Source organism: Oncorhynchus nerka, linkage group LG20 (genome assembly GCF_034236695.1).
Source record: "Oncorhynchus nerka isolate Pitt River linkage group LG20, Oner_Uvic_2.0, whole genome shotgun sequence".
In the NCBI taxonomy this organism is placed as follows: Eukaryota; Metazoa; Chordata; class Actinopteri; order Salmoniformes; family Salmonidae; genus Oncorhynchus; species Oncorhynchus nerka.
In genome coordinates, this window is record NC_088415.1 from 83,708,371 (window position 1) to 83,735,313 (window position 26,943).

The 26,943-nt window shown below is 45.3% G+C and overlaps 1 protein-coding gene across 1 annotated transcript; it reads right to left on the minus strand.

Annotated features, from left to right (window-relative positions):
* Positions 1-14,033: 14,033 nt before the first annotated feature.
* LOC115123998 (CMRF35-like molecule 9) lies at positions 14,034-22,084 on the minus strand. Its single transcript, XM_029653372.2, has 6 exons — positions 21,870-22,084; positions 21,251-21,592; positions 18,145-18,354; positions 17,471-17,575; positions 17,026-17,075; positions 14,034-16,677 (listed from the first exon to the last, which is right to left on the minus strand). The coding sequence occupies exons 1-6, from the start codon at positions 21,913-21,915 to the stop codon at positions 16,351-16,353; spliced, it is 1,080 nt and encodes a 359-aa protein (XP_029509232.2). The 5' UTR covers positions 21,916-22,084; the 3' UTR covers positions 14,034-16,350.
* Between the last annotated feature and the right edge of the window lie 4,859 nt (positions 22,085-26,943).

The window sequence follows — 26,943 nt, forward strand, 5'->3', positions numbered from 1 at the left end:
CGACTTTAACCTCCCCACGTCTACCTTTGACTCATTCCTCTCTGCCTCCTTCTTTCCACTCCTCTCCTCTTTTGACCTCACCCTCTCACCTTCCCCCCTACTCACAAGGCAGGCAATACGCTCGACCTCATCTTTACTAGATGCTGTTCCTCCACTAACCTCATTGCAACTCCCCTCCAAGTCTCCGACCACTACCTTGTATCCTTTTCCCTCTCGCTCTCATCCAACACTTCCCACACTGCCCCTACTCCGGATGGTATCGCGCCGTCCCAACCTTCGCTCTCTCTCCCCGCTACTCTCTCCTCTTCCATCCTATCATCTCTTCCCTCTGCTCAAACCTTCTCCAACCTATCTCCTGATTCTGCCTCCTCAACCCTCCTCTCCTCCCTTTCTGCATCCTTTGACTCTCTATGTCCCCTATCCTCCAGGCCGGCTCGGTCCTCCCCTCCCGCTCCGTGGCTCGGACGACTCATTGCGAGCTCACAGAACAGGGCTCCGGGCAGCCGAGCGGAAATGGAGGAAAACTCGCCTCCCTGCGGACCTGGCATCCTTTCACTCCCTCCTCTCTACATTTTCCTCCTCTGTCTCTGCTGCTAAAGCCACTTTCTACCACTCTAAATTCCAAGTATCTGCCTCTAACCCTAGGAAGCTCTTTGCCACCTTCTCCTCCCTCTTGAATCCTCCTCCCCCTCCTTCCTCTCTGCAGATGACTTCGTCAACCATTTTGAAAAGAAGGTCGACGACATCCGATCCTCGTTTGCTAAGTCAAACGACACCGCTGGTTCTGCTCACACTGCCCTACCCTGTGCTCTGACCTCTTTCTCCCTCTCTCTCCAGATGACATCTCGCGTCTTGTGACGGCCGGCCGCCCAACAACCTGCCCGCTTGACCCTATCCCCTCCTCTCTTCTCCAGACCATCTCCGGTGACCTTCTCCCTTACCTCACCTCGCTCATCAACTCATCCCTGACCGCTGGCTACGTCCCTCCCGTCTTCAAGAGAGCGAGAGTTGCACCCCTTCTGAAAAAACCTACACTCGATCCCTCCGATGTCAACAACTACAGACCAGTATCCCTTCTTTCTTTTCTCTCCAAAACTCTTGAACGTGCCGTCCTTGGCCAGCTCTCCCGCTATCTCTCTCAGAATGACCTTCTTGATCCAAATCAGTCAGGTTTCAAGACTAGTCATTCAACTGAGACTGCTCTTCTCTGTATCACGGAGGCGCTCCGCACTGCTAAAGCTAACTCTCTCTCCTCTGCTCTCATCCTTCTAGACCTATCGGCTGCCTTCGATACTGTGAACCATCAGATCCTCCTCTCCACCCTCTCCGAGTTGGGCATCTCCGGCGCGGCCCACGCTTGGATTGCGTCCTACCTGACAGGTCGCTCCTACCAGGTGGCGTGGCGAGAATCCGTCTCCTCACCACGTGCTCTCACCACTGGTGTCCCCAGGGCTCTGTTCTAGGCCCTCTCCTATTCTCGCTATACACCAAGTCACTTGGCTCTGTCATAACCTCACATGGTCTCTCCTATCATTGCTATGCAGACGACACACAATTAATCTTCTCCTTTCCCCTTCTGACGACCAGGTGGCGAATCGCATCTCTGCATGTCTGGCAGACATATCAGTGTGGATGACGGATCATCACCTCAAGCTGAACCTCGGCAAGACGGAGCTGCTCTTCCTCCCGGGGAAGGACTGCCCGTTCCATGATCTCGCCATCACGGTTGACAACTCCATTGTGTCCTCGTCCCAGAGCGCTAAGAACCTTGGCGTGATCCTGGACAACACCCTGTCGTTCTCAAATAACATCAAGGCGGTGGCCCGTTCCTGTAGGTTCATGCTCTACAACATCCGCAGAGTACGACCCTGCCTCACACAGGAAGCGGCGCAGGTCCTAATCCAGGCACTTGTCATCTCCCGTCTGGATTACTGCAACTCGCTGTTGGCTGGGCTCCCTGCCTGTGCCATTAAACCCCTACAACTCATCCAGAACGCCGCAGCCCGTCTGGTGTTCAACCTTCCCAAGTTCTCTCACGTCACCCCGCTCCTCCGCTCTCTCCACTGGCTTCCAGTTGAAGCTCGCATCCGCTACAAGACCATGGTGCTTGCCTACGGAGCTGTGAGGGGAACGGCACCTCACTACCTCCAGGCTCTGATCAGGCCCTACACCCAAACAAGGGCACTGCGTTCATCCACCTCTGGCCTGCTCGCCTCCCTACCACTGAGGAAGTACAGCCCAGTCAAAACTGTTCGCTGCTCTGGCCCCCCAATGGTGGAACAAACTCCCTCACGACGCCAGGACAGCGGAGTCAATCACCACCTTCCGGAGACACCTGAAACCCCACCTCTTTAAGGAATACCTAGGATAGGATAAAGTAATCCTTCTCCCCCCCCCTTAAAAGACCTAGATGCACTATTGTAAAGTGGCTGTTCCACTGGATGTCATAAGGTGAAAGCACCAATTTGTAAGTCGCTCTGGATAAGAGCGTCTGCTAAATGACTTAAATGTTAAATGTAATGTAAAATGTAACTGCCTTTGCTGTCTCTGCCTGGCTGGTTCCTCTCTCCACTGGGATTCTCTGCTTATAACCCTATTACGGGAGCCCTCCTGTCTCAGCCTGGCTGGTTCCTCTCTCCACTGGGATTCTCTGCTTATAACCCTATTACGGGAGCCCTCCTGTCTCAGCCTGGCTGGTTCCTCTCTCCACTGGGATTCTCTGCTTATAACCCTATTACGGGAGCCCTCCTGTCTCAGCCTGGCTGGTTCCTCTCTCCACTGGGATTCTCTGCTTATAACCCTATTACGGGAGCCCTCCTGTCTCAGCCTGGCTGGTTCCTCTCTCCACTGGGATTCTCTGCTTATAACCCTATTACGGGAGCCCTCCTGTCTCAGCCTGGCTGGTTCCTCTCTCCACTGGGATTCTCTGCTTATAACCCTATTACGGGAGCCCTCCTGTCTCAGCCTGGCTGGTTCCTCTCTCCACTGGGATTCTCTGCTTATAACCCTATTACGGGAGCCCTCCTGTCTCAGCCTGGCTGGTTCCTCTCTCCACTGGGATTCTCTGCTTATAACCCTATTACGGGAGCCCTCCTGTCTCTGCCTGGCTGGTTCCTCTCTCCACTGGGATTCTCTGCTTATAACCCTATTACGGGAGCCCTCCTGTCTCTGCCTGGCTGGTTCCTCTCTCCACTGGGATTCTCTGCTTATAACCCTATTACGGGAGCCCTCCTGTCTCAGCCTGGCTGGTTCCTCTCTCCACTGGGATTCTCTGCTTATAACCCTATTACGGGAGCCCTCCTGTCTCAGCCTGGCTGGTTCCTCTCTCCACTGGGATTCTCTGCTTATAACCCTATTACGGGAGCCCTCCTGTCTCAGCCTGGCTGGTTCCTCTCTCCACTGGGATTCTCTGCTTATAACCCTATTACGGGAGCCCTCCTGTCTCAGCCTGGCTGGTTCCTCTCTCCACTGGGATTCTCTGCTTATAACCCTATTACGGGAGCCCTCCTGTCTCTGCCTGGCTGGTTCCTCTCTCCACTGGGATTCTCTGCTTATAACCCTATTACGGGAGCCCTCCTGTCTCTGCCTGGCTGGTTCCTCTCTCCACTGGGATGCTCTGCTTATAACCCTATTACGGGAGCCCTCCTGTCTCTGCCTGGCTGGTTCCTCTCTCCACTGGGATTCTCTGCTTATAACCCTATTACGGGAGCCCTCCTGTCTCAGCCTGGCTGGTTCCTCTCTCCACTGGGATTCTCTGCTTATAACCCTATTACGGGAGCCCTCCTGTCTCAGCCTGGCTGGTTCCTCTCTCCACTGGGATTCTCTGCTTATAACCCTATTACGGGAGCCCTCCTGTCTCAGCCTGGCTGGTTCCTCTCTCCACTGGGATTCTCTGCTTATAACCCTATTACGGGAGCCCTCCTGTCTCAGCCTGGCTGGTTCCTCTCTCCACTGGGATTCTCTGCTTATAACCCTATTACGGGAGCCCTCCTGTCTCAGCCTGGCTGGTTCCTCTCTCCACTGGGATTCTCTGCTTATAACCCTATTACGGGAGCCCTCCTGTCTCAGCCTGGCTGGTTCCTCTCTCCACTGGGATTCTCTGCTTATAACCCTATTACGGGAGCCCTCCTGTCTCAGCCTGGCTGGTTCCTCTCTCCACTGGGATTCTCTGCTTATAACCCTATTACGGGAGCCCTCCTGTCTCAGCCTGGCTGGTTCCTCTCTCCACTGGGATTCTCTGCTTATAACCCTATTACGGGAGCCCTCCTGTCTCAGCCTGGCTGGTTCCTCTCTCCACTGGGATTCTCTGCTTATAACCCTATTACGGGAGCCCTCCTGTCTCAGCCTGGCTGGTTCCTCTCTCCACTGGGATTCTCTGCTTATAACCCTATTACGGGAGCCCTCCTGTCTCAGCCTGGCTGGTTCCTCTCTCCACTGGGATTCTCTGCTTATAACCCTATTACGGAGCCCTCCTGTCTCAGCCTGGCTGGTTCCTCTCTCCACTGGGATTCTCTGCTTATAACCCTATTACGGGAGCCCTCCTGTCTCAGCCTGGCTGGTTCCTCTCTCCACTGGGATTCTCTGCTTATAACCCTATTACGGGAGCCCTCCTGTCTCAGCCTGGCTGGTTCCTCTCTCCACTGGGATTCTCTGCTTATAACCCTATTACGGGAGCCCTCCTGTCTCAGCCTGGCTGGTTCCTCTCTCCACTGGGATTCTCTGCTTATAACCCTATTACGGCAGCCCTCCTGTCTCAGCCTGGCTGGTTCCTCTCTCCACTGGGATTCTCTGCTTATAACCCTATTACGGGAGCCCTCCTGTCTCAGCCTGGCTGGTTCCTCTCTCCACTGGGATTCTCTGCTTATAACCCTATTACGGGAGCCCTCCTGTCTCAGCCTGGCTGGTTCCTCTCTCCACTGGGATTCTCTGCTTATAACCCTATTACGGGAGCCCTCCTGTCTCAGCCTGGCTGGTTCCTCTCTCCACTGGGATTCTCTGCTTATAACCCTATTACGGGAGCCCTCCTGTCTCAGCCTGGCTGGTTCCTCTCTCCACTGGGATTCTCTGCTTATAACCCTATTACGGGAGCCCTCATGTCTCAGCCTGGCTGGTTCCTCTCTCCACTGGGATTCTCTGCTTATAACCCTATTACGGGAGCCCTCCTGTCTCAGCCTGGCTGGTTCCTCTCTCCACTGGGATTCTCTGCTTATAACCCTATTACGGAGCCCTCCTGTCTCAGCCTGGCTGGTTCCTCTCTCCACTGGGATTCTCTGCTTATAACCCTATTACGGGAGCCCTCCTGTCTCAGCCTGGCTGGTTCCTCTCTCCACTGGGATTCTCTGCTTATAACCCTATTACGGGAGCCCTCCTGTCTCAGCCTGGCTGGTTCCTCTCTCCACTGGGATTCTCTGCTTATAACCCTATTACGGGAGCCCTCCTGTCTCAGCCTGGCTGGTTCCTCTCTCCACTGGGATTCTCTGCTTATAACCCTATTACGGGAGCCCTCCTGTCTCAGCCTGGCTGGTTCCTCTCTCCACTGGGATTCTGCTTATAACCCTATTACGGGAGCCCTCCTGTCTCAGCCTCCGGTATTTATGCTGCAATAGTTTGTGTAGCGGGGCTAGGGTCAGTCTGTTATGTATGGAGTATTTCTCATGTCTTATCCGGTGTCCTGTGTGAATTTAAGTATGCTCCCTCTAATTCCCTCTCGCTCACCTCCCGGGCGACTTGAGCCCTGGGACCATGTCTCAGGAATACCTGGCCTGATGACTCCTTGCTGTCCCCAGTCCACCTGGTCATGCTGCTGCTCCAGTTTCAACTGTTCAGCCTGCGGCTATAGAGCCCTGACCTGTTCACCGGACGTGCTACCTTGTTCCGGACCTGCTGTTTTCGACTCTCTCTCTCTGCCTCACCTGCTGTCTCTAACTCTGAATGCTCGGCTATGAAAAGCCAACTGACATTTATTCCTGAGGTGCTGACCTGTTGCACCCTCTACAACCCCTGTGATTATTATTATTATTATTTGACCCTGCTGGTCATCTATGAACGTTTGAACATCTTGGCCCTGTACTGTCATAATCTCAACCCGGCACAGCTAGAAGAGGACTGGCCACCCCTTAGAGCCTGGTTCCTCTCTAGGTCCCTTCCTAGGTTCCATCCTTTCTAGGGAGTTTTTCCTAGCCACTGTGCTTCTACATCTGCATTGCCTGCTGTTTGGGGTTTTAAGCTAGGTTTCTGTATAGCACTTTGTGACATCGGCTGATGTAAAAGGGCAAACCACCAGCTTTATAAATACATTTGATTGACATTTGATTGATTGATAGGTTGGAGGATGTCATCCGGGAAGTCTATCGAAGGGGGTGAGAACTATGAGCCTCCTACTGTAGGTTTTGAATTGTTCAATGTACCCAGAGGAGGACAGAAGGTAGCTGTCCTCCAGCTACACCATAGTGCAACGCTAAAGAGTGCTACTGAGGCTACTGTATACCTTCATTGAAAAACAGTGTGTTTTAATCAATTATTTGGTGACATGAATATACAGTACATATTTAGTATAGTTTTATCTAAAAATGATCATTTTTTATGTTTAACGTTTTCATTTTTCTGAAATTCATTGAGTAGGATGGTGTGGTGGAAATGATGAAATAAGGATCTGCTGGAGTCCAAGTCAAACCAAGATTCTTTATTTCTGAGCTCAGAGAGAATAACAGAGTTACACAGCGCAGTGTAAACAGTCTGAATTCTGAAGCATTGGGTGACAAGCACATATCTTCATAGTTCCTGTTCTTGGGCGGGACTCTCAGTTCCCTTTTTATCGATACAAGGACACAGGAGCAAACTGGTGTGCAACACAGGATTATACTCCCAAGAACAGGAGATTATAATAGGAGGATGGTTGGAGTGGCGTTCGCGTCATGGCCTGCCACTGGATTTGGTATTGACATCAGGGGAAGCAGCATAGGGTAGTGTGGAAACAGGAGGTGGATGGGGTGATACGTCTGGATAAACTCAACAGGTCATTTTGGTGACCAGTCATTTGGGAGGCTTAGGGTCTCGGCGGAGGCGGTCCTGAGGTGTCGGAACTCAGTGTGTATGGTGGTCAGAGGTGTTTCTTTTTCTTCTATGTCTTCCTCAGATTCTCCGCCGTCTGCCCCCACAGCCCACACTCCTGCTGCTGGGGGTCCTGGTTGTGGAGGTGGTAGCTGTTGTTTAGGTGGGGGGAGTGTAGTGTGGTGGATGATGTTGATACAGTTCATCTTTACGTCTGTTCCTACTTGCTTTGCCTTTCTTTTCTTCAGATTTCATCATTACCTCTGCACTTATCCTCTCTCACTCTGTCCTTGTCTCTGCTTCAACTTCCCACTTTCTAAAATGATCCCATCCTATATTATTTTTCTTGCCTTTCCCTACTTTCTCCAACCGGTCTGACTAATTTCAATTTAACGACATTGAGGGTGCCTTCTTTGGGAAAATCTCGATTTGTTAAACTGTGCCATTGTGACACGTCCTCGCAACAATCGGTCCCCATTTGCTTACCATTACTTTCAATGGCCTTGTGTAGCATGTGGTGGCTGGAAAACACTTCTTGCTCGAGGATGATCTCATCTTGAGTTCCTATCTCTTTTACACTCACACACAACATAGAGGAGTGATCAGTTCCTGCAACCTAAACCATGCAATTGCATGACTGCTAAAATATTGCCCAATTTGTCGTTGAACCACTGGAGAACTCGTCCAAATGGATATCGTACCTACATAAACACAGTTTTGTTATTATACTTAGTTTCAAATGCATGAGAAACAGTTCTTCCTGTCCACTGGTTAGTAAGTCCTTCCCTAACCGGATATTCTAGTCTAACAGGACATCCTAACCGGTCTACCCACTTCGCACTATGCGGTAGAGCATGCTCCTCTATCCCTTAGCGCAAACTCCCGTGGACGTCAAGCGGGTCTCTCCGTTCTCTCGTCTGGCGAGGAGGAATTTACCCTAGAGTCACAGCTCAGTGAGCCTCTGCCGGCAGTTTACCCTCGGAGCCACAGGTCAACGATACGTCAGCCAAATTGTGGTGGATATGATAAAATAAGGATCTGCTGGAGTTACACAGAGCAGTGTGGACAGTCTGAAATCTGAAGCATTGGGTGACAAGCACATATCTTTATAGTTCCTGTTCTTGGGTGGGACTCTCAGTTCCCTTTTCATCTATACAAGGACACAGGAGCAAACTGGTTTGAAACACAGGATTATACTCCCAATAACAGGAGATTATCATAGGGCAGTTTCACACAGTTTCACAAGGTTAGTCACATACTCAGTTATGTGGACACATACAATTAAAATGTTACATTAAAATGGTCCTCCCCTTCCTCTGAGGAGGAGATTCCACTGCAATATGTACATACAGTGGGGAGAACAAGTATTTGATACACTGACGATTTTCCAGATTTTCCTACTTACAAAGCATGTAGAGGTCTGTAATTTTTATCATAGGTACACTTCAACTGTGAGAGACGCAATCTAAAACAAAAATCACATTGTATGATTTTTAAGTAATTAATTAGCATTTTATTGCATGACATAAGTATTTGATCACCTACCAACCAGTAAGAATTCCGGCTCTCACAGACCTGTTAGTATTTCTTTAAGAGGCACTCCTGTTCTCCACTCATTACCTGTATTAACTGCACCTGTTTGAACTTGTTACCTGTATAAAAGACACCTGTCCACACTCTCAATCAAACAGACTCCAACCTCTCCAAAATGGCCAAGACCAGAGAGCTGTGTAAGGACATCAGGGATAAGAGCGTCTGCTAAATGACTTAAATGTAAATGTAAATGGATAAAATTGTAGACCTGCACAAGGCTGGGATGGGCTACAGGACAATAGGCAAGCAGCTTGGTGAGAAGGCAACAACTGTTGGCGCAATTAGTGGAAAATGGAAGAAGTTCAAGAAGACGGTCAATCACCCTCGGTCTGGGGCTCCATGCAAGATCTCACCTCGTGGGGCATCAATGATCATGAGGAAGGTGAGGGATCAGCCCAGAACTACACAGCAGGACCTGGTCAATGACCTGAAGAGAGATAGGACCACAGTCTCAAAGAAAACCATTAGTGACACACTACGCCGTCATGGATTAAAATCCTGCAGCGCACGCAAGGTCCCCCTGCTCAAGCCAGCGCATGTCCAGGCCCATCTGAAGTTTGCCAATGACCATCTGGATGACCCAGAGGAGGAATGGGAGAAGGTCATGTGGTCTGATGAGACAAAAATAGAGCTTTTTGGTCTAAACTCCACTCGCCGTGTTTGGAGGAAGAAGAAGGATGAGTACAACCCCAAGAACACCATCCCAACCGTGAAGCATGGAGGTGGAAACATAATTCTTTGGGGATGCTTTTCTGCAAAGGGGACAGGATGACTGCACCGTATTGAGGGGAGGATGGATGGGGCCATGTATCGCGAGATCTTGGCCAACAACCTCCTTCCCTCAGTAAGAGCATTGAAGATGGGTCGTGGCTGGGTCTTCCAGCATGACAATGACCCGAAATACACAGCCAGGGCAACTAAGGAGTGACTCCGTAAGAAGCATCTCAAGGTCCTGGAGTGGCCTAGCCAGTCTCCAGACCTGAACCCAATAGAAAATCTTTGGAGGGAGCTGAAAGTCCGTATTGCCCAGCGACAGCCCCGAAACCTGAAGGATCTGGAGAAGGTCTGTATGGAGGAGTGGGCCAAAATCCCTGCTGCAGTGCAAACCTGGTCAAGAACTACAGGAAACGTATGATCTCTGTTATTGCAAACAAAGGTTTCTGTACCAAATATTAAGGTCTGACTGGGAGACCCATGGGGTGGCACACAATTGGCCCAGTGTCGTCCGGTTTAGGCGAGGTTTTGGCCGGCAGGGATGTCCTTGTCCCATCGCACACTAGCAACTCCTGTGGCGGGCCGGGTGCAGCACACGCTGACACGGGCGCCAGGAGTACGATGTTTCCTCTGACACATTGCTGCGGCTGGCTTCCGGGTTAAGTGGGCATTGTGTCAAGAAGCAGTGTGGCTCGGTTGGGTTGTGTTTCGAGTCTGTACGGGAGTTGCAGCGATGAGACAAGACCGTAACTACCAATTGGATACCACAAAAAAGGGGTTAAAAAAACATGATATATATTTTTAAATTACTATCCATTTTAGAATAAGGCTGTAACGTAACAAAATGTGGAATATGTCAAGGGGTCTGAATACTTTCTGAAGGCGCTGTATATAGCCAAGTTATCATTAATCATTGTGTATTTATTATGTTACTTTTTTTCTATTTGTATTATTTCTCTTTTTTCTCTATCTGCATTGTTGGGAAGATCCGTAAGTAAGCATTTCACTGTTAGTCTACACCTGTTGTTTACGAAGTAAATTGGATTTAATCTATCGAGGTCCTACACGTCTCCAGGTCAAGTAATCATAAAGGAACAGTTTGTGAACCATATCACTTAACTTCCTGCCTAGTAATAAAGATGCAATGTTTAGAGAGAAGGGGGAGACTCCACCCAAATTGGGGTATATACAGTTGAAGTCGGAAGTTTACATACACCTTAGCCAAATACATTTAAACTCAGTTTTTCACAATTCCTGACATTTAATCCTAGTAAACATTCCCTGTCTTAGGTCAGTTAGGATCAGCACTTTATTTTAAGTATGTGAAATGTCAGAATAATAGTACAGAGAATTATTTATTTCAGATTTGATTTCTTTCATCACATTCCCAGTGGGTCAGAAGTTGACATACACTCAATTAGTATTTGGTAGTATTGCCTTTAAATTGTTTAACTTGGGTCAAATGCTTCAGGTAACCTTCCACAAGCTTCCCACAAAACGTTGGGTGAATTTTGGCCCATTCCCACTGACAGAGCTGGTGTAACTGAGTCAGGTTTGTAGGCATCCTTGCTCGCACACGCTTTTTCAGTTATACCAACAAATTTTCTATAGGATTGAGGTCAGGGCTTTGTGATGGCCACATACCTTGACCGTTGTCCTTAAGCCATTTTTCCACAACCTTGGAAGTATGCTTGGGGTCATTGTCCATTTGGAAGACCCATTTGCAACCAAGCTTTAACTTCCTGACTGATGTCTTGAGATGTTGCTTCAATATATCCACATACTTTTCCTCCCTCATGATGCCATCTATTTTGTGAAGTACACCAATCCCTCCTGCAGCAAAGCACCCCCACAACATGATGCTGCCACCCCCGTGCTACATGTTTGGGATGGTGTTCTTCAGCTTGCAAGCCTCCCCTTTCTCCTCCAAAGATAATTATGGTCATTATGGCCAAACAGTTCTATTTTTGTTTCATCAGACCAGAGGACATTTCTCCAAAAAGTACGATCTTTATCCCCAAGTGCAGTTGCAAATCGTAGTCTGGATTTTTCATGGCGGTTTTGGAGCAGTGGCTTCTTCCTTGCTGAGCGACCTTAGGACTCGTTTTACTGTGGATATAGATAATTTTGTGCCTGTTTCCTCCAGCATCTTCACAGAGTCCTTTGCTGTTGTTCTGGGATTGATTTGCACTTTTCGCACCAAAGTACGTTCATCTCTAGGAGACAGAATGCGTCTCCTTCCTGAGCGGTATGACAGCTGCATGATCCCATGGTGTTTATACTTGCATACTATTGTTTGTACAGATGAACGTGGTACCTTCAGGCGTTTGGAAATTTCCCCCAAGGATGAACCAGACTTGTGGAGGTCTACAATTTTTTTCTGAAGTCTTGGATGATTTCTTTTGATTTTCCCAGGATGTCAAGAAAAGAGGCACTGAGTTTGAAGGTGGCCTTGAAATACATCCACAGATACACCTCCAATTGACTCAAATGATGTCAATTAGCCTATCAGAAGCTTCTAAAGCCATGACATAATTTTCTAGAATTTTCCAAGCTGTTTAAAGGCACAGTCAACTTAGTGTATGTAAACTTCTGACCCACTGGAATTGTGATACAGTGAATTATAAGTGAAATAATCTGTCTGTAAACAATTGTTGTAAACTTTCTATGTCATGCACAAAGTCCTAACCGACTTGCCAAAACTATAGTTTGTTAACAGGACATTTGTGGAGTGGTAGAAAAACGGGTTTTAATGACTCCAACCTAAGTGTATGTAAACTTCCCACTTCAACTGTATACTACCACTGGTGGAAATATGTCTTTGTCTTATTCAGCTGTGTAACCCAATGGGTGAATAAACTTGGTTTAATCTTTACTAATCGTAATTTAAAACCAAACAGTTGGCGCTGTGAGCAGGGTTCACCATGATTTACAGTCAAACTAGAAATTCTGAATCAGTGAACAGGAGCCAGCACCAGAAACAAGGTAGGCACAGTTCCTACACCTGTTATCACTCATTCTGAAATCTTGAGGAGACGAGAGTCGTGAAACATTTTCCGTAACCAAACTGTTCCTGGATGGTTGGGAGAAGTTGCCCTTGGAGGATGTGTTGGTACCATTCTTCATTCATGACTGTGTTCTTAGGCAAAATCATGAGTGAGCCCACTCCCTTGGCTGAGAAGCAACCCCACACATGAATGGTCTCAGGATGCTGTACTGTTGGCATGACACAGGACTGATGGTAGCGCTCACCTTGTCTTCTCCTGACAAGCTTTTTCCTGGATGCCCCAAACTATGGGAAAGGGGATTCATCAGAGAAATTGACTTTATCCCAGTCCTCAGCAGTCCAATCCCTGTACCTTTTGCAGAATATCAGTCTGTCCCTGATGTTTTTCCTGGAGAGAAGTGGCTTCTTTGCTGCCCTTCTTGACACCAGGCCATCCTCCAAAAGTCTTCACCACACTGTGCGTGCAGATGCGCTCACACCTGCCTGCTGCCATTCCTGAGCAACTCTACTGGTGGTGCCCTGATCCCGCAGCTGAATGTGGAAATAGGAAGAATGTGTATTTTGTGGCTTATGAAAGTGTTGAATACAAAGTGTTGACAGTGGCGAGTAAGAAGCTAAACATGAACTCACTCATAAAAACAGCAGTTCTACTTTTTACATTTGAGTCATTTAGCAGACGTTCTTATCCAGAACAACTTACAGTCAATGCATTCATCATAAGACAGCTAGGTGGGACAATCACATATCACAGCCATGTGCTGTATTCGTTGACAGCCTCTTTCTAGTTATGGTTTTAAATGTTTTGAAATCTCACACTATCAATTTTTCTGTAGCTTTCTCTTATGCCTGCTAGATTACTGCAGACACGGTATTCTGAGCCATCCGATTGGCCAGCGGTAGCCCTATTTAGTGCACTTGATTTGCTGTCTTGGCCCACCGGGAAGGCAGAGTTTGAACCTTCAGAAACATGAAATGGTTCCACCTGGCAACAATTCTACCGCCAACAGCCCAAGATGAATAACAGCCCAAGATGAATAACAGCCCAAGATGAATAACAGCCCAAGATGAATAACAGCCCGAGACAATAGAAAAATAGGAACACAAGGCTTTATCGTTGGGCTTTGTACACAAATGCTTAGAGATCGACCAGTCGATTGCGATCCACCGGTTGGTGACTCCTACTCTAGAAAGTTGAGTAAAGTTCAATCTCGTGCTACTCTCCGTGGGCTGATATTTCTTCTTCATGGCAGTCTCGGGGTACCGCTCGCCAGCGCGTGGTGCAGTTTAGAGTATTACTCCTCTGTCCCACTGGATGACCTGACTGCAGGAGACAAGTCAAAGACTGCAAATACCATAGACCACCACTAGCTGGAGACCAACACCAGGGTTACAGACGTACAGGAAGAGACTGTTATTTCAGTTCACCACATGGCCACCAATCAAAGTCATTTTCTCAGGCAAAGGACAAATAATTTTGAGAGGCAGTGTGTTTATGTATCTAGTTGACAGGGACAACACACATTCATAAACATTTCAATGTTCACGTTGATGTATTTAGTAGTATTTACTATTTATTAGGATCCCCTTTAGTTGTTGCTGAGGCAACTACTCTTCCTGGGGTAGTCGTGGAAATATTTGGTCAATCATATTTCACAAATCCCGGAACATGTGAGTTGAAATAGACTTTTTATTACTTCATAATAAAAGCCGAGCTGGAATCATGAAAACAACTGCCTTCCAGCCTTGGCACAGAATACTTATACATTTGTCCTTCTTACATCATTCTCATAGTAACTCCTCTTAATGGCTTATCACCTCTGGCATTTAGCCACCATTATCATATTGCCTTCATATTAGGACATGCAACCTGTAGAGTCACAAAAATAGTTTCATGCATGTAGGACCATAGCAACAGACCTTGGCACTCTACAGGATTAACCAATACATGACATCCTGCTGACTCCACTGAAAGGGGAACCCCTGTTCTGGAAAAGACCCAAGAGGTGTAACCATAGTTGGCTATAACAGTTACAAGAATAACCAGGTGCATGTCTAATGGTGTCCAATGACCTAGAGCACAAGGAGTGCACTAGTTTTGCTGGCTCCTTCTGAAATAAATAATTTGCACATGTACTGAAAAAATCACAATGGGGACCAAACATTAAACAAAATAACAAATAAAGTACATAATATACAGAAATATACAGCACTACATTTACATTGCAATTGAGCCATTCAGCAGACACTCCCATCCACAGCGACCCACAGCCAGTGGATTCATCTTAAGACGAGACAACCACATATCAAAGTCATATCCTAACCACGTATCACATACATAATACAACACATAATACAATGTAGAAAACAATACAACATGCATAAACATGTCTGTGTCTCTTCACAGTCTCCATCCTGCAATAAGGTGGTCTTTTATCTGTTAGCTTGAGTTACCTGGGGTGGCAGAGAGTTCCATGTAGTCATGGCTCTATTTAATACTGTGTTTCCCAGCCTCTGTTCTGGCCCTGGGGACTGTGAAGAGACCTCTGGTTGTCTTGTCTGGTACCAATGAGTGTCCGAACTGTGAACCAACTGCCTAAACAGACAGTTCGGTAGCTTCAACATCAACATCTCGCACAAAGACCAATAGTGATGCAGTCAATGTTTCCTCAACTTTGAGTCCGGAGAGACTGACATGCATGTAGTTGACATTTGCCCTCTGTGTACATCTAAGTGCAATATGTGCTGCTCTGTTTTGTATCAACTGTAACATACTGTATGTGAAAATATCAAATCAAACTTAAGGCCCCATGCAGTTATTTCAATGTCATTTTTATATAGTTACTGTGTGTGTTTATTTGATCAAAATAAGTCAAATGTATATTTTTTTATAATGTATTTCCCTGAGCCTCTTTTGGCCATTGATCGTGTGGGTGTTAGGAAACAAACACAGCCCTGATTGGCTGATAGGATGGCCTAGGGCCCACCCACTTACCTAGATGACCCGTCATTGGTCCCTTACAATCAGATCAGATTGTGGCTTCATGAACATGCTGAAATTCCAGGCATTCTTTTAAAACAGCTCTCACACAGAAAGGTAATTATCATAAATTTCACAATTTCCTAGTGTTATTTCCACCTATCATAAAAAAACAGGGAAGTCAAGTTTTTAACTGCACTTCCCCTTTAATTTAAATTGCATTTACAATCGCAACACAATTCACAATAAAACAATCAAATGAAAAAGTAGAAGCAAACAGGAAGCAGTAAAAAGGATAAATTAAAGAACATAAAACACAGAGGACGTCTAAAACAATCACTGGTTAAAGGCTAAGCTAAAAGGCACCCTTTATCAGGAGTTTATCATGACATCATTAATGCTTATTTAATCATTTACAAATGTGTAAAAAAAAAACAGTTAATAGACAGTTATAATGCCTTGGTCAAAAGGTGTGATACCTTTTTAAGTGCTTGCCAAATAGTGAGACAATATTTATCTGCAGATATGACCATGCAATTAAATGACATGAAGACAAGTTGAAGAGAGACATCAGGGAAGCACATCTGATGGAAGAGAGAAGTCAGGGAAACACATCTGATGGAAGAGAGAAGTCAGGGAAACACATCTGATGGAAGAGAGAAGTCAGGGAAACACATCTGATGGAAGAGAGAAGTCAGGGAAACACATCTGATGGAAGAGAGAAGTCAGGGAAACATCTGATGGAAGAGAGAAGTCAGGGAAACACATCTGATGGAAGAGAGAAGTCAGGGAAACACATCTGATGGAAGAGAGAAGTCAGGGAAACACATCTGATGGAAGAGAGAAGTCAGGGAAACACATTGTGGGGACATGAAGCACATTATGCAGCTGTCAGCTAAAAACAGAGCTCAATGTACTAGATGCTGTTAGTGGCAAACGTAGTTCATGACATGTTTCTTGTGATTGGTTGCCAGTGTGTGTATGTCCCTTGTGATTGGTTGTCAGTGACTCAGGTGTCTCTGGATTTGCTCACTGTGGAGTAGATGGGAGGAGCCTCAGAGGAGCTGTGTGGATGATTGACAGTAGAGTAGGCAGGGTTTTGACTTATGTTGACAGTGGCATAGTCACCAGAAAAAGTGCCCCTTTTAGCGATGGCGGCAGTGGCCTCATTGGGGCAGCTGGGGTCCTTGTGGAAGTTGACACTGGCATAGTTGAGAGAGTCAGAGGGGCTTGTGGGTAAGTTGGCAGTGGCGTAGATGGTGGGGGTCTCACTACCTGAACTGGACTGTAGGGGGCAGTCCTTTATTTCCTCATAGTCACCATCACCATAACAACCCTGGAGAGGAGGAAAAGGAGGAGAGGGACAGGAGGACATGATGAAAGAGGGAAGAACATAGATTAGAACATGCATATATATATAGAGAGAGAGATGCAATTTGATTTATTTTATTTTATCTTTATTTAACTAGGCAAGTCAGTTAAGAACAAATTCTTATTTTCAATGACGGCATAGGAACAGTGGGTTAACTGCCTGTTCAGGGGCAGAACGACAGATTTGTACCTTGTCAGCTTGGGGGTTTGAACTTGCAACCTTCCGGTTACTAGTCTAACGCTCTAACCACTAGGCTACCCTGCCACCCGCAATGATGCACACAGGCAGGCACTTTCACACACACAGACTGACCTCTATGTTGATCCGAGTGTCTGTGTTCACCCTGGGTGCTGAGGAGACAGCTGTGGAACACAGCACACACACAGCACACACACACAGCACACACACACACACACACACACACACACACACACACACACACACACACACACACACACACACACACACACACACACACACACACACACACACACACACACACACAGTGTCATACACTTCACACATGTCAATATTGGGCTGCAGCAGTCTGTTCAGGAGGTTTTCAGAGCCCTGTTCTCAAAAAGTCCTCTATTTTTAACCAGGGTCAAAGGAAGATTGTATATGCAAGTTTCTTGCAATTTAAGACTGGGTGTGAGTAACTTCCCCTGTGTGTGTGTGTGTGTGTGTGTGTGTGTGTGTGTGTGTGTGTGTGTGTGTGTGTGTGTGTGTGTGTGTGTGTTGTGAGTGTGTTTCTCACCTGTTTCCTTGTTGAATTTCCATCTATAGACTATGAGCAGCCTGACCACAAGCACCAATAGCAGCATGACCAGAGTCCCAGATACTATGATGATCACTGTTGTATCTGAACACAGAAACAAACAGTACCATTAGAACACATACTTTACAATCAGCACTTCTGTTCAACTTACATAGGGCCTTTTACACTGTGAAGTAAGATCTGCCTCTCTTCCACATCAGATGTGTAACTTTTCTGTTTACTTCCTGTCCTGACATTAGCCTTGGATGTGGTGGCCAACAATGTGTAAACGCAGCCTCATACAACAAAAATGCTGTCGACTGGTCTTAAAGTAATTATTGCAGGGGTATGTGGAATCGGAGAGACATTATCTTTTCACTACCACTCTATACCAGGAATCTGGTATAGAAGTGTCCCAGATTACCTCAAGTCAGATTTGACGCCAGATCAGTCTCTCTATATGACAAAATGATGTGTTGAGGGAACTGGTTTTAAACTGGTGCAGCGTAAAAAAGGCTCATAGGCTGCGTTGACACAGCTTTTTTCCACTAATTGGTCTTTTGACCAAAGATATCAGATATTTTCACATCCTATCTTTTTCAGGGCTGATCTGATTGGTCATATTTTTGGGCTGTTTAGATGTCTGTTTAAAAGCAGCCATAAAGTTTATTTACCAAATCCATTTTGTGTTGATGATGAGATGGATGATGGTGTTGAGATGGATGATAGTTGAGAGATGGATGATGATAATGAGATGGATGATGGTGGTGAGATGGATGACGATGAGATGGAGGTGGCTAAGGATGATAGCGTTGGTGAACCTGGGTTTGATGCTGTTGTTTTTGTAGCAGGTTTTCTTGTGGTGCTGGTTATTGTTGGTGTCGCTAAAAAACAAAGGACCACAAAACACAGTTGTTGTGACAATGTGTGGACATTTTTCACTTGGCTAACACCACACAAATGTTGTCTACTGGTATTAAAGTAGTTATTGCACAGAGATGTGTTGTCAGAGCACCATGTCTTTACACTACACCACCAAGAGAGGGAATCTGATTCCAAAGTCAGATTTGATGCCAGATCCATCTATGTACAATACACAAATATGTTTATGTGATAGAATGAAATGTGCCTTAATAATAACTAAATACTAACACAGCATCATAATGTGTACCAGGAAGTAATATGCTCTTCATTTATCTGAATGGTGATAATATGATCTGTGTGCTCTAGTGATGTCTGGACCACAAACACAACAGTGAATTCAGCTCACTGCAGTGGCCTGCCCAGTCACCGGATCTCAATCCAATTTATTATCTGTGGGATGAGATTGAATGAGCTATTTGGAGTAGAAATCCACTACCAGCCAACTTGATTCAACTGTGGGAAGCATTGTCAACATGGGCCAGCATCCCTGTGGAACGCTTTGGACACCTTGTAAAGTTCATGCCCTGACGAATTGAGGCTGTTCTGAGGGAAAAAGGGGGTGCAGCTCAATATTAGAAAAGTGTTCCTAATGTTTTGTCCTCTCAGTCTATAGTCTGACTGCTGATATGGTATCGATGTTGTGGTTGTTCTGTACGCCACATAGATATCCCCCAGCATCCTCGTGGGTTAGCCTGGTGATGGTCACGGTGAAAACTCTGTCTGTCTTGTTGTGGAACAGTGAGAACCTCCCTTTCTGGCTTTTGGTTGTTGTCACTTTTACATCAACTAGACACTTCGATCGTGTCTTTTCTTTGCAGAAGTATTTCTGATTGTCTACATACTTTTCATCATAAACACAGTGGATGGAGACTGACCGTTCTTCATACTGTAGCCAGTCACTGCAGTGCGATTCTCGCAGCACCAATCTGTCATTTTAAACAAACATTTAGGCCTAGCGCTCAGAAAGAAGTTCAGCCGATGTATTATCAAATAAATATATAACAGAACAAGAAAGGTTTGGAAACTCCAATGACAAAAAATTGTACACCATGAAACTTCCTTGTCTCATGTCCAGACGCTGTCCTTTCCTGTTCCTTGTCTCATGTCCAGACGCTGTCCTGTCCTGTTCCTTGTCTCATGTCCAGACGCTCTCCTGTTCCTTGTCTCATGTCCAGACGCTGTCCTGTTCCTTGTCTCATGTCCAGACGCTGTCCTGTCCTGTTCCTTGTCTCATGTCCAGACGCTGTCCTGTCCTGTTCCTTGTCTCATGTCCAGACGCTGTCCTGTCCTGTTCCTTGTCTCATGTCCAGACGCTGTCCTGTCCTGTTCCTTGTCTCATGTCCAGACGCTGTCCTGTCCTGTTCCTTGTCTCATGTCCAGACGCTGTCCTGTCCTGTTCCTTGTCTCATGTCCAGACGTTCCTTGTCTCTGTCCTGTCCTGTCCCTTGTCTCATGTCCAGACGCTGTCCTGTCCTGTTCCTTGTCTCATGTCCAGACGCTGTCCTGTCCTGTTCCTTGTCTCATGTCCAGACGCTGTCCTGTCCTGTTCCTTATCTCATGTCCAGACGCTGTCCTGTCCTGTTCCTTGTCTCATGTCCAGACGCTGTCCTGTCCTGTTCCTTGTCTCATGTCCAGACGCTGTCCTGTCCTGTTCCTTGTCTCATGTCCAGACGCTGTCCTGTTCCTTGTCTCATGTCCAGACGCTGTCCTGTCCTGTTCCTTGTCTCATGTCCAGACGCTGTCCTGTCCTGTTCCTTGTCTCATGTCCAGACGCTGTCCTATCCTGTTCCTTGTCTCATGTCCAGACGCTGTCCTTTCCTGTTCCTTGTCTCATGTCCAGACGCTGTCCTGTCCTGTTCCTTGTCTCATGTCCAGACCGTGTCCTGTCCTGTTCCTTGTCTCATGTCCAGACGCTGTCCTGTTCCTTGTCTCATGTCCAGACGCTGTCCTATCCTGTTCCTTGTCTCATGTCCAGACGCTGTCCTGTCCTGTTCCTTGTCTCATGTCCAGACGCTGTCCTGTTCCTTGTCTCATGTCCAGACGCTGTCCTGTCCTGTTCCTTGTCTCATGTCCAGACGCTGTCCTGTTCCTTGTCTCATGTCCAGACGCTGTCCTGTCCTGTTCCTTGTCTCATGTCCAGACGCTGTCCTGTTCCTTGTCTCATGTCCAGACGCTGTCCTGTTCCTTGTCTCATGTCCAGACGCTGTCCTGTCCTGTTCCTTGTCTCATGTCCAGACGCTGTCCTGTTCCTTGTCTCAAGTCCAGACGCTGTCCTGTCCTGTTCCTTGTCTCATGTCCAGACGCTGTCCTGTCCTGTTCCTTGTCTCATGTCCAGACGCTGTCCTGTCCTGTTCCTTGTCTCATGTCCAGACGCTGTCCTGTCCTGTTCCTTGTCCGTTGCTCAATAAATGTTCTCCCTGTACCTGCTTTTCGCCTACCAGCGTCGATCCTTACACTCACATTTAAAGACAGAGCTATAGATGCAAGGACTGACCATCCACGAGATCAATATTGTAGTTTTAACCATGGTTTGAGTCTTTACAGTGTTTTTGTTAACGTTTACATCATTTACAAACAATGGAGCAAAGAAAGCAAATATTTTGAATTTTAGTGTGGTATTGAATTGAGCTCATGAGGCATTTTATAAGTTATATATTTCAAGAATAAATGGGTAAATATCATACATTCTAAAGTACAAAAGTTTGCAAAAGTGAATGTAAAATATGGAATGAAGTGGAAGGATCTCAGGTTAGGATTCGGGGTCAATAGCAGAAGCTTGATTAGGAATGTATATTATAAAATGTCTAGTTTGGAAGTGATAAAGTTTCGAGGATGAGAATCAAAGGTTTACAGTACCTCTAGAGACTGCAAGGGTGACTTTAATGTAGTAATCTTGTCCCCATTTGTCCACTCCACACCAGTATCTCCCAGCATCATTTAACGTCAGGTTGGTGATTGTCACAATGAAGACACTTTCCTCTCTGTTGTCCTTCAGCGAGTATCTCCCGTTAGAAGCACTGTTTTCCCCTGCCTCAGTCTTAATAACTTTGTTTTTATTCAAAACAGGACAATCCCCTTTACAGAGGTACTTCTGGTGGCTCCTCCACTCCTCTCTATAGGGGCATCTGATCTCTGCCTTGCCCCCCTCATATCCTTCCACTGTGATCAACTCTGCTGAACACACACTCCACACAGCAGCTGTAGGACACACCAACAGTCTCATTACAAACAGTACAAACACCCCAGCTTCCATTTCACATACTGTAAGAGGGGATTCTGGTCTGGTACACCACTGGTGTTCCACATCACATCCATCAGTACATACTGGACCTTGTGTTCCTCAGTGTCCCCTCCCCTTTATCTAACAACATTATCAGTGAGTGAATGGAGTTACACTGTAAAATGTTACAACCAAACGTATCCAACTATAGAGAGGAGTCACTGGACATGTGTTCATTCAGTCTGATGTACTCACCTAAGAGGAGGACAACCTTCAGTGTGAGGACCAGCAGGATAACCATGATGACTTGTGGCTCCCAGCTAGTTCAAGTCTCTTTAGACGCTGTACACCCTGTTTACTCCAGTCCCCTCAATACTTCTACGTCCAGTTACCACCCCAGTACAGGAAGGTCTGCTCCTGCAGTGTGTATGAGAACCACTCTGAGTGTGTGTGCGTGTGTGCGTGTGTGTGTGTGTCTACTCTGAGCCACGGAAGTCCTTCTGTTTAACTAAGTACTTCCTGAAACCATTTCACTTCTCAGGAACACTTTAATGTCCGTCAATAAACCATTTCTAAGACATTTATAAAGAGTTTGCTCACCATTTATTAATAATTTATTCCTACAATATATGTTAAATAAAAAACAAAGTTCTGCTTTAAATGAAGTGCATCTTATAAAGCCTTTATAAAACCTTGTTAACCACTACATGACTGTGTTACAAATCCTGTTTTATAAAGGGTTCATAACCACTACATGATGGTGTTACAAATCCTGTTTTATAAAGGGTTCATAACCACTACATGACTGTGTTACAAATCCTGTTTTATAAAGGGTTCATAACCACTACATGAATGTGTTACAAATCCTGTTTTATAAAGGGTTCATAACCACTACATGACTGTGTTACAAATCCTGTTTTATAAAGGGTTCATAACCACTACATGAATGTGTTACAAATCCTGTTTTATAAAGGGTTCATAACCACTACATGAATGTGTTACAAATCCTGTTTTATAAAGGGTTCATAACCACTACATGACTGTGTTACAAATCCTGTTTTATAAAGGGTTCATAACCACTACATGACTGTGTTACAAATCCTGTTTTATAAAGGGTTCATAACCACTACATGACTGTGTTACAAATCCTGTTTTATAAAGGGTTCATAACCACTACATGAATGTGTTACAAATCCTGTTTTATAAAGGGTTCATAACCACTACATGACTGTGTTACAAATCCTGTTTTATAAAGGGTTCATAACCACTACATGACTGTGTTACAAATCCTGTTTTATAAAGGGTTCATAACCACTACATGAATGTGTTACAAATCCTGTTTTATAAAGGGTTCATAACCACTACATGAATGTGTTACAAATCCTGTTTTATAAAGGGTTCATAACCACTACATGAATGTGTTACAAATCCTGTTTTATAAAGGGTTCATAACCACTACATGAATGTGTTACAAATCCTGTTTTATAAAGGGTTCATAACCACTACATGAATGTGTTACAAATCCTGTTTTATAAAGGGTTCATAACCACTACATGAATGTGTTACAAATCCTGTTTTATAAAGGGTTCATAACCACTACATGAATGTGTTACAAATCCTGTTTTATAAAGGGTTCATAACCACTACATGACTGTGTTACAAATCCTGTTTTATAAAGGGTTCATAACCACTACATGAATGTGTTACAAATCCTGTTTTATAAAGGGTTCATAACCACTACATGAATGTGTTACAAATCCTGTTTTATAAAGGGTTCATAACCACTACATGAATGTGTTACAAATCCTGTTTTATAAAGGGTTCATAACCACTACATGACTGTGTTACAAATCCTGTTTTATAAAGGGTTCATAACCACTACATGAATGTGTTACAAATCCTGTTTTATAAAGGGTTCATAACCACTACATGAATGTGTTACAAATCCTGTTTTATAAAGGGTTCATAACCACTACATGAATGTGTTACAAATCCTGTTTTATAAAGGGTTCGTAAATTTGTCTTAAATGTGTGACATAACCACCATAAGCTGTAGACCACACTGTTAACCAAGATATATTGTTAGCTGTCTATTCACCACCACAAACGATGCTGGCACTAAGACTGCACTCAACGAGCTGTATAAGGCCAAAATCAAATAAGAAAATGCTCATTCAGAGGCGGCGCTCCTACTGGCCAGTCACTTTAAAGCAGTCCTAGACGGATTACCAGGACGTGTACTCAGAGCATGCTCTTACCAACTGGCAAGTGTCTTCACTTATTATATTTTCAACCTGTCCCTGACCGAGTCTGTAATACCTACATGTTTCAAGTAGACCACCTTCCCTGTTCCTGTGCCCCAGAACGCCAAGGTAACCTGCCTAAATGACTATCGACCCGTAGCACTCACGTCTGTAGCCATTAACTGGTACCCCGTGTACATAGCCAAGTTACTCATTGTGTATTTATTCCTTGTGTTATTATTTTTCTATTTTTGTATTATTTCTCTATTTTCAATCTCTGCGTTGTTGGGAAGGGTCCGTAAATAAGCATTTCACTGTTAGTCTACACCTGCTGTGTCTAACCTGGGCTTCCCCAGAAGCATGTGACAAAAGCAACTTGATTTGATTCCATCGAGGTCCTTTACGACTCCAGGGCAAGGAAGCTTACAGGAAAGATCAGCTGTATAGCCACTATACATTTACATATCTGCTCATTCTCTTATAGCTCTATGCTCACTCTACCTACGTAGCTGTATATACTGTATGTAAACTCCGTTGTGTGTATTCTGTCTCTAAATGTTATCAAATCAAATCAAATCAAATGTATTTATATAGCCCTTCGTACATCAGCTGATATCTCAAAGTGCTGTACAGAAACCCAGACTAAAACCCCAAACAGCAAGCAATGCAGGTGTAGAAGCACGGTGGCTAGGAAAAACTCCCTAGAAAGGCCAAAACCTAGGAAGAAACCTAGAGAGGAACCAGGCTATGTGGGGTGGCCAGTCCTCCTCTGGCTGTGCCAGGTGGAGATTATAACAGAACATGGCCAAGATGTTCAAATGTTCATAAATGACCAGCATGGTCGAATAATAATAAGGCAGAACAGTTGAAACTGGAGCAGCAGCACGGCCAGGTGGACTGGGGACAGCAAGGAGTCATCATGTCAGGTAGTCCTGGGGCATGGTCCTAGGGCTCAGGTCAGATGAAAACTGGAGCAGCAGCACGGCCAGGTGGACTGGGGACAGCAAGGAGTCATCATGTCAGGTAATCCTGGGGCATGGTCCTAGGGCTCAGGTCCTCCGAGAGAAAGAAAGAGAGAAGGAGAGAATTAGAGAACGCACACTTAGATTCACACAGGACACCGAATAGGACAGGAGAAGTACTCCAGATATAACAAACTGACCCTAGCCCCCCGACACATAAACTACTGCAGCATAAATACTGGAGGCTGAGACAGGGGGGGTCAGGAGACACTATCTATCACTATCATTAGCATGTTGTCTATCACTAGCATGTTGTCTACCATTAGCATGTTGTAAATCACTATCATGTTGTCTATCATTAGCATGTTGTCTATCACTAGCATGATGTCTGTCATTAGAATGTTATCTATCACTGCCATGTTGTCTATCACTAGCATGTTGTCTATCACTAGCATGTTTTATATCACTAGCATGTTGTCTATCATTAGCATGTTGTCTATCACTAGTGTCATGATGTTGCACTCTTTGGGTACAGCGAGCACCATCCCCCTCTCTCTGTCTCCTACAACCAGGCTGCTGTGGTCAGAGAGGTCGTAAATTCCCGGAGGAGATTATCTCCTCATGGCCACAGTATATAGAGAGAGTGAGTTTTCATAGAGAGAACAAAGGAATTTCTTCCACCTCACAAAACTTGAGGTCCGAACAACATTTATGTTCTGGAGAAGGTATAAAAGATCGGTTAATAATCCAGCTACGAACTGGTCCGTTTGGTACAATTTTGTGAAACTCGTGGGACATAATACGGCCACATTACCATAACACTGTTTATACCATAGCCTCAGATATGAGGCTTACATGTAATTGTTGTATAAGATGAATGAGTGAGGATGATACTGTTTGTGAAATTGTGGAATGTGATTTTGGACTGTTTTAATGAAGGAAACTCCAATTCCCTTCAGAGTTGAACTAAATCAGAGGACCGCCCATGAGCACAGATATGGTCTGGCGTCATGGGACAGGCCCTTTTCTGTTCTTCCGAATAAAACCCTCACCTAGGTTTTCTATCACCAGACCATGTTTCTCTCAATTACGAGAGGACAAAGGTTGCAGACCAGCTTACCTCGATAACGATAGGGCCAAGGTTTGAGAGGAGACCATAAACCTGAGTATAAGCTAAGGTTTGAGTAGATGGCTGAATCTTTTAACCATACCACGTGGTTAAACTCTTAGACTATCGATACCGACAGAATAAGAACAAGTCTTTGATATTAATTACTAGTCTTCAGCTAGGAATTCAGTATCATTGAACTCGAAGACCGACAACCGCCGAAACATCTATTCTATAACGACATGAATGAATGTCACTCTGAACTATCTTTCTAACCACGACAGAGAGAGGGCGGACAAACTCTCCAACAGAAATGAACTTTTCAACAGAGATCCCGACGACACACTGAGCGTATATATATATATATATATTGATTGCAATTATTCCCGAATGAGTGAGCATTCATGTGCAAAGGATTCACATTTCAATTGTTAAAATGATCAACTTTGTAGTGTCTCATCTCAGATGACCCCCACTATAACCTTTTTGTCCACCAAGCCACGATACGGGTTTATCCCACTAGGGAAACTCCGTTATCAAAATATCTACTGTTTGTTTATGCATTTCTGTGAATTACTTAGTTAGTAAATCAATTATTTAAGACAATTGATGTATGGATGACTCATAGTGAAGACTGGGTTCGTGTGGATAACCAAGAATTTACGACGTTTGGAATGAGACTAACGTGAGGTAAATAATAATTCATTAATTCGAAGACTAATTGATCAGATGTTAAAATATCTGAAACTTATATTAGGAAAATTTAAACTTTATAATCTGAATATTTTCATTGGTGCCCCGACTTCCTAGTTAATTACAGTTACACGATTAACTAGTTTAATCGTGTAATAATAATTACAGAGAGTTATTTGATAAATAGTCTTCAGTTTTAATATTATTTACTACAGTCCCCTCAATACCTCTATGTCCAGTTACCCTCCCAGTACAGGAAGGTCTGCTTCTGCAGTGTGTATGAGAACCCCTCTGAGAGTGAGTGTGTCTACGCTGAGCCACAG